Raw genomic sequence first — 10,993 nt, 5'->3', positions numbered from 1 at the left:
AAGCCCGGCGCAGCTGAGTGTGTTGGACTGGGCAAAGCAACTGGGTTCACTCGCCCCACTCATACATGTCCTTGTCCTGAATTCTCCCAACAGGGTGTGTGGAACCCCAAGAAGGTGTTGTTGGAGGGGTGCTGGGCCTGGGATCCACTGTCCCATCGTGTGGGGACTCAGCGGGGACACTCTCCGGGTGTCCCGTGACTCTTTCAGGCTGGAAGGACCCGGTCAAGTTGGAGGGCGCTCCAGACAGAGGAGCGGAGGCTCAGGGAGCGCCGGGCGCTGCTGACAGCAGCTCGGGCCACGGCGGCCGCGCCCCCTCCGCCCCGGGCCGGGGAGGGGCCAGGCGGGCGGGGCGGCACCGAGGACCGTGTGAAAATGAGGCCGGGGCTCGGGGGCGGGCGGGGTTGGGGGTGTCGGCGGGCGCGGAGGCCGGGAGCCCGCACACGCCTCCCCGTGCCGCCGCCGCCGCCGCCGGCTCGCCGCCGCTCCGCGCGCTGCGGCTGCCATGGGGGTCGCGGGCCGCGGTCGGCCTGGGGCGACCCGAGCGCTGCTGCTGCTGCTGCTGCTGCTGCTGGCCACCGCCGTCCCTTCCGGCCGGGGCCGCGCCGACCGGCCGCTGGAGGGTGAGTGTGCAGCCGCGGGGCGCACCTGGCATGTCGCAGGGCAGGGTCTCCCGGGTCCCCTTGCGTGGTCCCCTGGCCACGGGAGCCCTCACCGGTCGTCCCCACCGTCGAGGAAGCCAGAGGCTCCTGCTCCGGGCTGTTGACTTCTCCCACCCTTCTCCCGTACCTGTCGTTTTCAGGGTCTCCCCAGAGTGCCTGCTGGCCAGATTGTCGCTGCCTGAATCTGGGGTTCAGCTCCCCCTTGTGTAGATAGGGAAACTGAGGGTCGGGTTCGTGGCCATTTGGCCCCCTTTTCTCCTTTGCGGCTGATAAGTCCTGCCCACTCCAGGATGAGCAACGGTTCAACAGCTACTGTGCCAAGACCAGGAATGTCCCTAAACCTCCCGGTTTGGAGCAGCCATAGATTAGGACTCAGGGCAGTCTCCTCTGATCGGACTTAAAAATTCTTCCAAAACTCTTTCGTTTTTATCTTCATATCCTAGAGTGGTGTCGCCCCCGGAAATGCTTTGGCTATAGTGGGTTTGAGAGAACTGGCAGCGTTGGGGCTGGAGCCTCAGGGACATCATTCCTGCATTGCATGGAGGCCTGAGAGCTCAGGATACAGTTTGCTCAGAGACCAGGAAAACTTTTAGCCCCACATCCCAAACTCTGAGAAAGCTGAGAGACAGCTTTCTTGGCCGTCTTCCGGAACTTTCCAGGCAGCCCTGCTGGTTGCTCTTCTCCTCTAGCAGGCAGTCTACTATATACTCATGTGCCAGGCACGGTGCTGGCTTAGCATCAAGGACCAGGCTCAGTTGTTAGGGCACTGTGGAGAGGTGGGTGAGAGCGGACAGCGACAACCCTGCATATGGTGGGTGTGCTAGGAATGAGCTAAATATATGGGAGCATGTGGTGGGGATGTCTACCCAACCTTAAGGATCATGGGTCGCTTCCAAGAGGAGGCAGATCTGAACTGAATCGTGGAGGCCAGTAAGGGATGCTTGGGTGAGTCCTCTTAGAACAGTGCATCTGGAGATGGGCCTGGACACGGTGTGGTTTATCCCGGGGTGTCCTAGCAGTCCTCGTACTCCTTTGGAGGAGTAGAGTGCGGTGGCGGGCGGGGGGGGGGGGGGGGGCGTGTAACACTAGAGAGAGCCAAGATCACTCACAACTTGGAAACTGTACCAGGTGCTTGCTGTGTTATTTGCAGATGTGGATGAGTGTGCCCAAGGGCTAGATGACTGCCATGCTGATGCGCTGTGTCAGAACACACCCACCTCCTACAAGTGCGCTTGCAAGCCTGGCTACAAAGGGGAGGGCAGGCAGTGTGATGGTAAGTGACTGGGGGTCCTCCCTGCTGCCCCTCGGCTCTCCTAGCTCATGTTGGCTAAATGAGCACTTCTACCTAGAGTAACTGGCACCTGCTCTTGGAAACGATTTTCAGATCCTCAAAGAGCTGGGACATTAGTTCCTCCCCAGAGTTGATTTCAGTTTTATCTGGCTCCAAAACGCCCTTTTGTGTAGCCTCTGGAAAAGGAAATGCGGTGCTTTGCTATCTTTTGGTTCTACTTACCAGGAGAGCCAGACTTTCAGAGCTTCGAGGATCCTGCTTCCCAGGAGACTAGACCAGAGTTCTGCCTTCTGCTGTCTTTGGAGGATCCATCCTGTCTGTGGTTTTGGGCTGACTGATTGGGACCTACTAGACTTTAGAATTATACCCAGGCATTGCCTTATTCCAATGGCAAATTCACTCTGGAAAGATATGTGCAGGGGGAGATTTTAGCTCTTTAGTGCTCCAGACCTGAAGTCCTGAAGTCTGGACTCTGCCCACTAGGGATTAGTTCAGTGTCTGAACCTAAGCTCACAACTGGATGGAAACTACTCTCATAAGAGGAAGCAGAATGCTAGCCTGGGACAGGGCTCTTCAGGGAACTTTGGGCCACTTCCATTGCTCATTTTATGGATGGAAACACTGAAGACAGGGACTTGGGGCCATAAACACATGATTAGCCTGTGGGCAAAAGTCACACCCTCATCCCCTCTCTGTCCCTGGCCTTTCATACTCAGTCTGCAGCTGCCTCTGGTTGGACAAGACATCCCTATAAAACTAATGAAAGGTATCTGAGTTCCATCTGATGCTTCTTCCTGCCACTGGACCCAACCTTGATGAGCGTATTCGGGGCCTCTTTCACCGAGAGGTTTGAAACTCTTCACAACTTGCACTTAACTCCTGGTGGGAGTTGATCTGAGCGGCTGCAGGAACAAAATCTACATAGTGAGTTATAAAGATTTGTCTAAGCGCTTGGAGGACCGCATTAACTTCTTCAGGCAGGAGAAAACTTAATGCCTGTCTATTTGGGTGGGATTTGATGACCTAGTATTCGTGTTTTGATGTTTCAAATGACCCTATCTCGTCCTGTGACCTCTGAGAAGTCCAGTTCTTTGTGTTGAAACAGTATATAACATCCAGAGGTACCTGATGTGTGTGATATATACTCATTCTTGGGTTTTGCTATTCTTGTTTTGATTTTGAATTTTTTTTTTTTTTTTTTGAGACATGGCCTCAGATATACAACCAAGGCTCATCCTCCTGACTCTGCCTTCCAAGTGCTGGGATTATAGGTGTGTACCATCACACCCAGCTGTATTTTCCTATTTATTTATTTATACTTATAAAAGATTTACTTTTTATTTTATATATATATGTGTGTGCTTTGTCTTCATGTATATCTGCATCTTATTTTATGTATGTGAGTGTCTATCCAGAAGAAGATATCAGATCCTATAGGATTACAGTTTTAGACAGGTATAAGCCACCATGTGGGTGCTGGGAACTGAACCCAGCACCTCTGGGAGAGCAGCCAGTGCTCTTAACCACTGAGCCATCTCTCCAGCCCCCTACTTATTTACATTTTTAATCATGTGTTTGCATGTGTCTGTATATAGGTATGTTTATGTGAGGGCAGGTGTTCTTGGAGACTGGAGGCGTCAGATCCTCTGGAGCTGGAGTTATAGGCAGTTGTTAAGCCCAGTCATGAGTGCTGGAAACTTAACTCTCATCCTTTATAAGAGCAGTATACATTTTAACTGCTGAGCCACCTCTCCAGCCCTATTTTTCTTTTACTTTTTTAAAATTTGATGTTTTTCTTTTTTCTTTTTCTTTTCTTTTCTTTTTAAAAGATTTATTTATTTATTATGTATACAGTGTTGTGTCTGCACACCAGAAAAGGGCATTAGATCTCGTTCTAGATGGTTGTGAGCCACCATGTGGTTGCTGGGAATTGAACTCAGGACCTCTGGAAGAGCAGCCAGTGCTCTTAACCTCTGAGCCATCTCTCCAGCCCGGTTTTTTGTTTTTTTTTTTTTTTTTTTTTTTTTAGGAGAATTTTTCATTTAGAAATACTTTTAGACCAGAAAGGTTGCAAAACCATGCAAAGCTCATGGGTGCTTTTCGCTCATCTTAGCCCAATGTTATCAGCTTATAAAAGCAAAATATAGTCACCCTAACCAGGAAATTAACAGTGGCACAATGTCATTAAAACACAAACAAACTGTAAACACCATTCAGATTTCATCAGAGTTCCCTGATGTACGGTTTGTGCTCCAGAACCCGATTCCAGGTCCCGACCCACAGAGCCAGCATCTGTGTCTCTTGTGTTTGCAGCTTGGTCTTTTTTTGTCCCACACATCAACTTTTTTTGAGACAGGGTCTCATGTAGCTCAGGCTGGCCTTGAACTTTCTGTGTAGCTGAAGAGATGATGCCCTCCAATTCCTGGTCATCCTGCCTCCACCTCCTACGTTCTGGGTCTACAGGCGTTGCACACCACCCCTAGCTTAAATAATCCTGGAGGTTGAACTCAGAGTCTCATGCATGCCAGGCCAGCACTCTTCCAACTGAGCTATATCTCCAGCCCTGACATCAACACTTTAAAAGAGGTTTGTTTATTTTATATGTATGTGCACCACACATATGCAAGAGCCATGGAGGCTTGAAGGGGTGTCTGACCCCCTGGAGTCACAGGTGATTGTGAGCTGCCTGATGTGGGTGCTGAGAACTGAACCTGGGTCCTCTGCAAGAGCAGCAAGTGCTCGTAACTGCTGAGTCATCTCTCCAGTGCCAACACTGACATTCTGATGAACACTCTTACATTCATTTGCCTTCATTTAGAGGCAAAGAATTGATAGAGCTTGGCATGGTGGCTGAGACAGGAGGATTGCCTTTGCTGTACACTGAATTTAACATAAGCCAGAAGGAAATGTCTGTCTTCTCATCATATGATCTGGTGGCATTTCAGTAAGGCTGTCACAGAAATACCACAGTTACCATTCCAGTGAACCACATCATTGCTGTATGTTCTCACTATGTCCCATTCGGGGGATGCTAATCATGATCCCCTGGTTTAAGATGGTGTCTGGTGAGCTGGGCATGATGGTGCCTCCCTTTAATCATAAATATGCAGGAGGCAAAAGTGGGTGGATCTCTGAGTTCAAGGCCAGCCTGGTCTACAGAGTAAGTTCTGGGACAGCCAGGGCTACCCAGAGAAACCCTGTCTCAAAAACAAAACAAAACAAAACAACAACAACAACAACAACAACAACAACAACAATGATGCCTGCTGCCTTTTTACTGCTCTCCCCCATTTATAGAGGAAGCATATTTGGGGGAGCCAATGCCCTACTTGCCCCTCAAGTCTTTGTTCACTGATGTTAGCATCTGACTATAGAGCCTGTCTGTAGTAGCTATCACTGTGGTGTGCCCCTCCTTGAAACTTTGCTCTGCACCCCCTTATGCTCTCCAAACTGGGGTTCTTTAAGGAAGATCTGCCCTTCTTGCTCACTTATCCATTCCTTCGTCTATTTCACTGTATGTGTACTTTTGCATATTGGCTTTATAACATTTATTTTCAAGTTGTTCCAGCTCCAGCCATTGGATGCTCCTGCTCACTGTTGTCTGTGCCATTTTTTTACATTTTTTTTGAATTCCCTAATATTGTATTGTAAGCTCCTCCACACCTCCCTTATGTTTTCTGCTTGCCCTGGGATCAGCCACTTCCCACAGTGAGCTCTGGTCCCTTTGATGGAAAAGGGTAAGAATATACAGAACCCAGGTCCTGAGCACATGGCATCCTCAGGGGTGTTATTGTTCCTGGGGTTCCTCAGGGCACCAGCTAGGATGTCCAGGCATATGTGCTGCTTATTCATTTCACTGTTGTGTTTTTCTGAGACAGGGTCTCTCTATTATATACTCCTGGCTGTCCTGAAACTTGCTATGTAGACCAGACTGGGCTTAAACTTCTAGAGATCCACCTATCTGCCTCCCAGTGTTGGGATTACAGGCATACATCGTCTCGCCTGGCTTATCTATTCTTTGTTCTTATTCTTCTGCATATATATTAAAAACTATGGGTAGCACTGGCATTTTGAACTCTGTATTAGTGCCATGTTACTCCATCCTTCTTCGCTTGTGGCTTTTTCTTCCCACAGAAAGAAGTCCAGCTCTTACTGTTGTGATGTATTTACCTTTGTTCAACCCTAGCAGATACATATTTGCAGGATTACTGATGCATGCCCTCGTGAGTTTCACTAGCCACAGTATTTACTAACTAGAGTACAATACACAGAAGTTCATGCTTTTATGACACCCAGTCTGGTTGCTTTTCAGTTATCTAGGTTAGTACTTTACTGATTTGTCCTGTTTATGTTTTAATTCATAATATATTTGTTTCTTTGTTTCTGTGTGTATCTCACTTATCTATTCACATCCCTCCTGATCCCTGCACCTCCTGGTTATTTGTTTATATTACGAACATAAACGTCACGGCATTTCTAAGAGTCAAAGCTGTACCAAATTAGTACCCTCAAACAGATGCTATGCCTTCCTGTTCCCCTCACCCTGTCCTGTGACTCCTCTTTCTACCCCCTCCCCTCACACCTGGAGTTTCCTGTTCATTCTTCCTTTATGTCTTTTATACAGATAAGCAAATAGACACCTCTTTTCTTTTCTTTCTTTCTTTTTTTCTGAGACAGGATTTCTCTGTGTAGCTTTGGAGCCTGTCTTGGAACTTGCTCTGTAGACCAGGCGGGCCTTGAACTTACAGAGATCTGCCTGCCTCTGCCTCTCAAGAGCAGGATTAAAGGCATGTGCCACCCGGTTGCCTATTTTCTTATTAACAACTTTTCAGATGCATCATGTATATACCATAAATTTCACCAGTTTTATATATACAAATCAAAGGTTTGTAATAAATTGAGTTGTGCAGCCATACATACAGAATTTTCAAATATTTTACTTTCTCAGTAAGATCCACTATGCACACTTCATTCCCAGCCTCCCCCAGCAACAGCTAACCAATAATCTACTTCCAGGTACCTTCACAGTCTCAGCTGCAGCTAACCAGCAACCTATTTCCAGTACCCTTCCTGCATGAACTCCTTGTATTTGGATTATTTCTCTCAGAGTGCTGCTTTTGAAACAGTGTCATCCTGTAGTCCGTAGCCACTCTTCATTCCTTGTACAGATCTACCATGAGCTTTGTTCTTGAGACAGAGTCTTGCTATATGAACCAGGCTGTCCTCAGACTCGCCTTGCAGCCCATGCTGGCTTCAAGCTTGTAACCGCCTGTCTTTCCCCTTTTATGAAAATGGAGTTTTCTCTCACACAATAATTCTGATTACAGTTTCCCCTCCCTCTATTCCTCCCAGTTCCTCCCCACCTCCCATCTGAATCCACTCCCTTTCTGTCCCTCATTAGAAAGCAAACAGACTTTTTAAGGACAATAGTAAAATAAAATAAGAATGAACACGTCGGAACAAGCAGAAGAAAAGAACCCAAGAGAAACAGATACAGATGCAGAGACCCACTCATTCCCACACTCCAGAATCCCATAAAACACAAAACTGGAAGCCATCATATATACTCAAAGGACCTTTAGGGAGAGAGAGAGAGAGAGAGAGAGAGAGAGAGAGAGAGAGAGAGAGAAGATAAAGTTTTTTAAAAAAGCCCTTTCATGACATTATGAGACAAGGAATCTCCAAGGATGTCATTGAGTTCATTTTCTGTTGGCCATCTACTGCTGGGCTTGCAGCCCACGTTTAAGAGTGGTTTGTTTCCCAGTGAGATTCCCCTGAGGAAACTAAATTTTCATTTACAAATATCAATTGGAGATAGCTTCTGGGTTAGGGGTGGGAAATATGTCCATGTCTCTTTTCAGCTCTAGGACCCCATCTGGTGTAGACCCATCGCAGTCTCTGTGAGAGCATATGTGTGTTGATCCTGTTGGTTTAGAGGGTCTTGTTTCCTTGGTGTCCTCTATCCCCTCTGGCTCTTATACTCTTTCTGCCCCCTCTTCTGCAGGGTTCCCCAAGCCCTGAGGGAGGGATTTAACGGAGACATTCCACTTAGGGCTGAGTGGTCCAAGGTCTGTCATCCTCCACATAGTGTCTGGCTGTGGGTATCTGTATTCGGTTTCCCACTTAGTTCTGTTCCATGAGCTCCTTATTCTCAGGCTGCTGTCTTAAGGACAGCTTTTTAGTAAGTTCCTCTGGATGTTTCCAAACAGTCTTAGCTCTTCTGAGTCTCTTCATTCCCACAGAAACTTTATGCATATTGAATTTTTGTATGCATGTATGTTTTGATGTTGTCTTGAATTTAACATATTCTAGGCATTCTTTTGCATTTAATAGTATATTCTATTAATTATTCAAGTCATTTCATAGAGACCATCTTCATTCTCTTTAAGAGCTACATAGTACCATATTAAGTGAATGTACCATGACTTAGGGTTCCTATTGCTGTGATGAAACACATTGACCAAAAACATTTGAGGAGGAAAGGGTTTGTTTGGCTTACACTTCCATATCATAGTCCATCACTGAAGGAAGTCAGAGGAGGAACTCAAGCAGGGCAGGATCCCGGAGGCAGGAGCTGATGCAGAGGCCATGGAGGGGTGCTGCTTACTGGCTTGCTCAACATGGCTTGCTCAGCCTGCTTTCTTACAGAACCCAGGAACAGGGATGGCACCACCCCCAATGGGCTGGGCCCTCCCCTATCAATCACTAATTAAGAAAATTCCTTACAGATGACCTCAATTTTTCTCAACTAAGATTCCCTCCTTCCAGATAACTCTAGTTGTGCGTCAAGTGACAAGGCCAGCCAGCACATACCACATCCATTAAACTAATCTCCTAATCTGAACTTTTGGGTTGCTTCTAGTATTTTGTAATTTCACACAGTAAACAATGAATGATTAGTGCTTGTTTCTGTTTCTGTTTGGGTGGGTTCTAAGAAGTGAGATGGCTGGCTGGTAGGTAAATGCATACATATGTCTCCCAAAGAAACAGCAACCAGTGGCTCACTCTGTTTTATTTTCCAGATGTGGATGAATGTGACAATGAGCTCAATGGGGGCTGTGTCCACGACTGCTTAAATATTCCAGGCAACTATCGCTGCACCTGTTCCGATGGCTTCATGTTGGCTCATGACGGTCATAACTGTCTTGGTAAGGAAAACATTTGGCCATGGCAGTTTTCCTCTCCCCATCCCCCTTCTTTCTGAAAACTTACCTGAGATACGTTCCAGTCAGCAGATGCTTGCCCCGCGTGCACAAAGCCCTGCGTTCCATCTCCAATGTTGCAAAACCAGGCATGGTGGTGCATGTCTGTGATCCTGGTACTCAGGAGATAGAGGCAGGAAGATCAAAAATTCAAGATCATCCTTAGCTACATAGCAAGCTTAAGGCCAGCCTGGCTACATGAGACCCTGAATACACATTTTAAAAAGATAAAAAGGGATCAAAGGATCAGGGACATGTAGGTTTTGGTCTCTTAGATAACAGTCTATGTGACAGAGAACTGGGTAGGTAAATTGCTTCAGTCCAAGGAGATGGGTGGACATTGCCATTACCTTTTATTGCCTTTCTGACATTGACTTCCTGCTGTTCACACCTTAGGTGTTCCATTGAAAGGATCCTAACTATCCCAACTTTAAGTACTATGTCTTATTCTTGCCTCAGATATGTTTTGGGTCACATCCAGGAAGATCCCCATGCTTTTTATTCTTTATTGAAAGACAAAAGCTTTCTGTGAGCATCCTCCATGACTTCCACAAAGCAGAAATAACTCACTGACACTTCCCCCTGAAATGAAGACTGCGGAGTGTTCCCACCAGTTCTGCATGTGAGCACTCGGTCAGAATCTAGAAGTTCCAGTGGATGGGGCAAAGTTGCATGGTCTGGGATGATGCAGCACACCAGGCAGGCCATTTTGCTTTGCTAGACTCACACTATCAGCTCTGCAGGAGGGCATTATGCTGATGACCCTTCCTGGGGCTGACTGCAGGCCAACTAAGGGGTAACTTGACCCTGGCTCTGTCTCTGGGGGACAGATATTCAGATCTTCCTTTATGGTGTGGTAGGAATGACCACTTGATCAAATGTTTCGAGTTTAGCTTAAAGAGCCCTAGAAGTGCCAGGGAGTTGGCACAACTGGCAAAGTTCCCACTGCGCAAGTTTGAGGACTTGAGTTCAGATCCCCAGCAGCTGGGCATACTTGCAATCCTGGCACTGGGGAGGCAGAGTCGGGCAGATCCCTGGAGCTCATTGACCGGATGGCCCAACCCAGTTAATGAGCTCCATGTCCAGTGAGAGACCTTGACTCAAAAATGTAAGTTGGAGAGCACCTGAGGAAGACACTTGACATTGAGTTCTGACCTCACACACATACACACATGCAGACACCCACATGAACATCCCTTCCTTTCTCTCTAAGTCCAGACTGAACTGTGTTTGAAAGGTTGGGCTCTGGAGTGTGGGAGAGAAGGAGAACGTTCCATTTGGGATTCAGCCCTGATATGAGATTTCAGTATTACCTGGTGTGGGCCTTTCTTGTCTGTGCCCATGAGAGAGGCCAGGCTTTGGGTGTATAGGCCATGTGGGCTTCCAGCCTGCAGCTTTCAGTCAGACATTGTGGGTGGCTAGGGGAGTAAAAACTCCTCCTAAGCAGGCAGCACCTCAAAAGAATACACTGAGAACCCTGAGAGCAGAAATAAGTCACAATGAGTTTAAAATTCAGACGAGTCAGTTGGTGGGACAACACACACTCTAGGGTTCTGTTGTTATTGTTGGTTTGTTCAGAGGAAGATTTCCCTTTTGGTTTGCCAAAAGTGTCATTTTGAGGGTTGGTATCTGCTAGCTGACCTGGTCATCACTGTGGGGTGGGAGCTCCCTGTTCAACAGGCTGAACAATCCAAGGCCTAACAATGTCAGCCAAGGCTGAGCAGGGCTTTCTAAACACAAGCATGCCCACAGATTTCCAGGCCTAGAGTCTTACCTTAGCCAATAACAGATGGCTCAGTAGAATGTCCTTGTCATCTACCTGGGGTCTCTTCATGGGTTCT

At 47.4% G+C, this 10,993-nt stretch overlaps 1 protein-coding gene across 1 annotated transcript in view; it reads left to right on the top strand.

The window, feature by feature from the left end:
- Positions 1 to 483: 483 nt before the first annotated feature.
- Positions 484 to 10,993, top strand: part of Scube2 (signal peptide, CUB domain and EGF like domain containing 2) — a 66,921-nt gene continuing 56,411 nt past the window's right edge. The window contains 3 exon segments of the mRNA XM_036190417.1: positions 484 to 620; positions 1,810 to 1,932; positions 8,973 to 9,098. Of these exon segments, the coding sequence (XP_036046310.1) occupies positions 503 to 620; positions 1,810 to 1,932; positions 8,973 to 9,098 (367 nt within the window). The 5' untranslated portion in view covers positions 484 to 502.

This window comes from Onychomys torridus, chromosome 1 (genome assembly GCF_903995425.1).
Source record: "Onychomys torridus chromosome 1, mOncTor1.1, whole genome shotgun sequence".
NCBI classification, from domain to species: Eukaryota; Metazoa; Chordata; class Mammalia; order Rodentia; family Cricetidae; genus Onychomys; species Onychomys torridus.
This window is presented reverse-complemented; position numbering and strand designations above follow the sequence as displayed.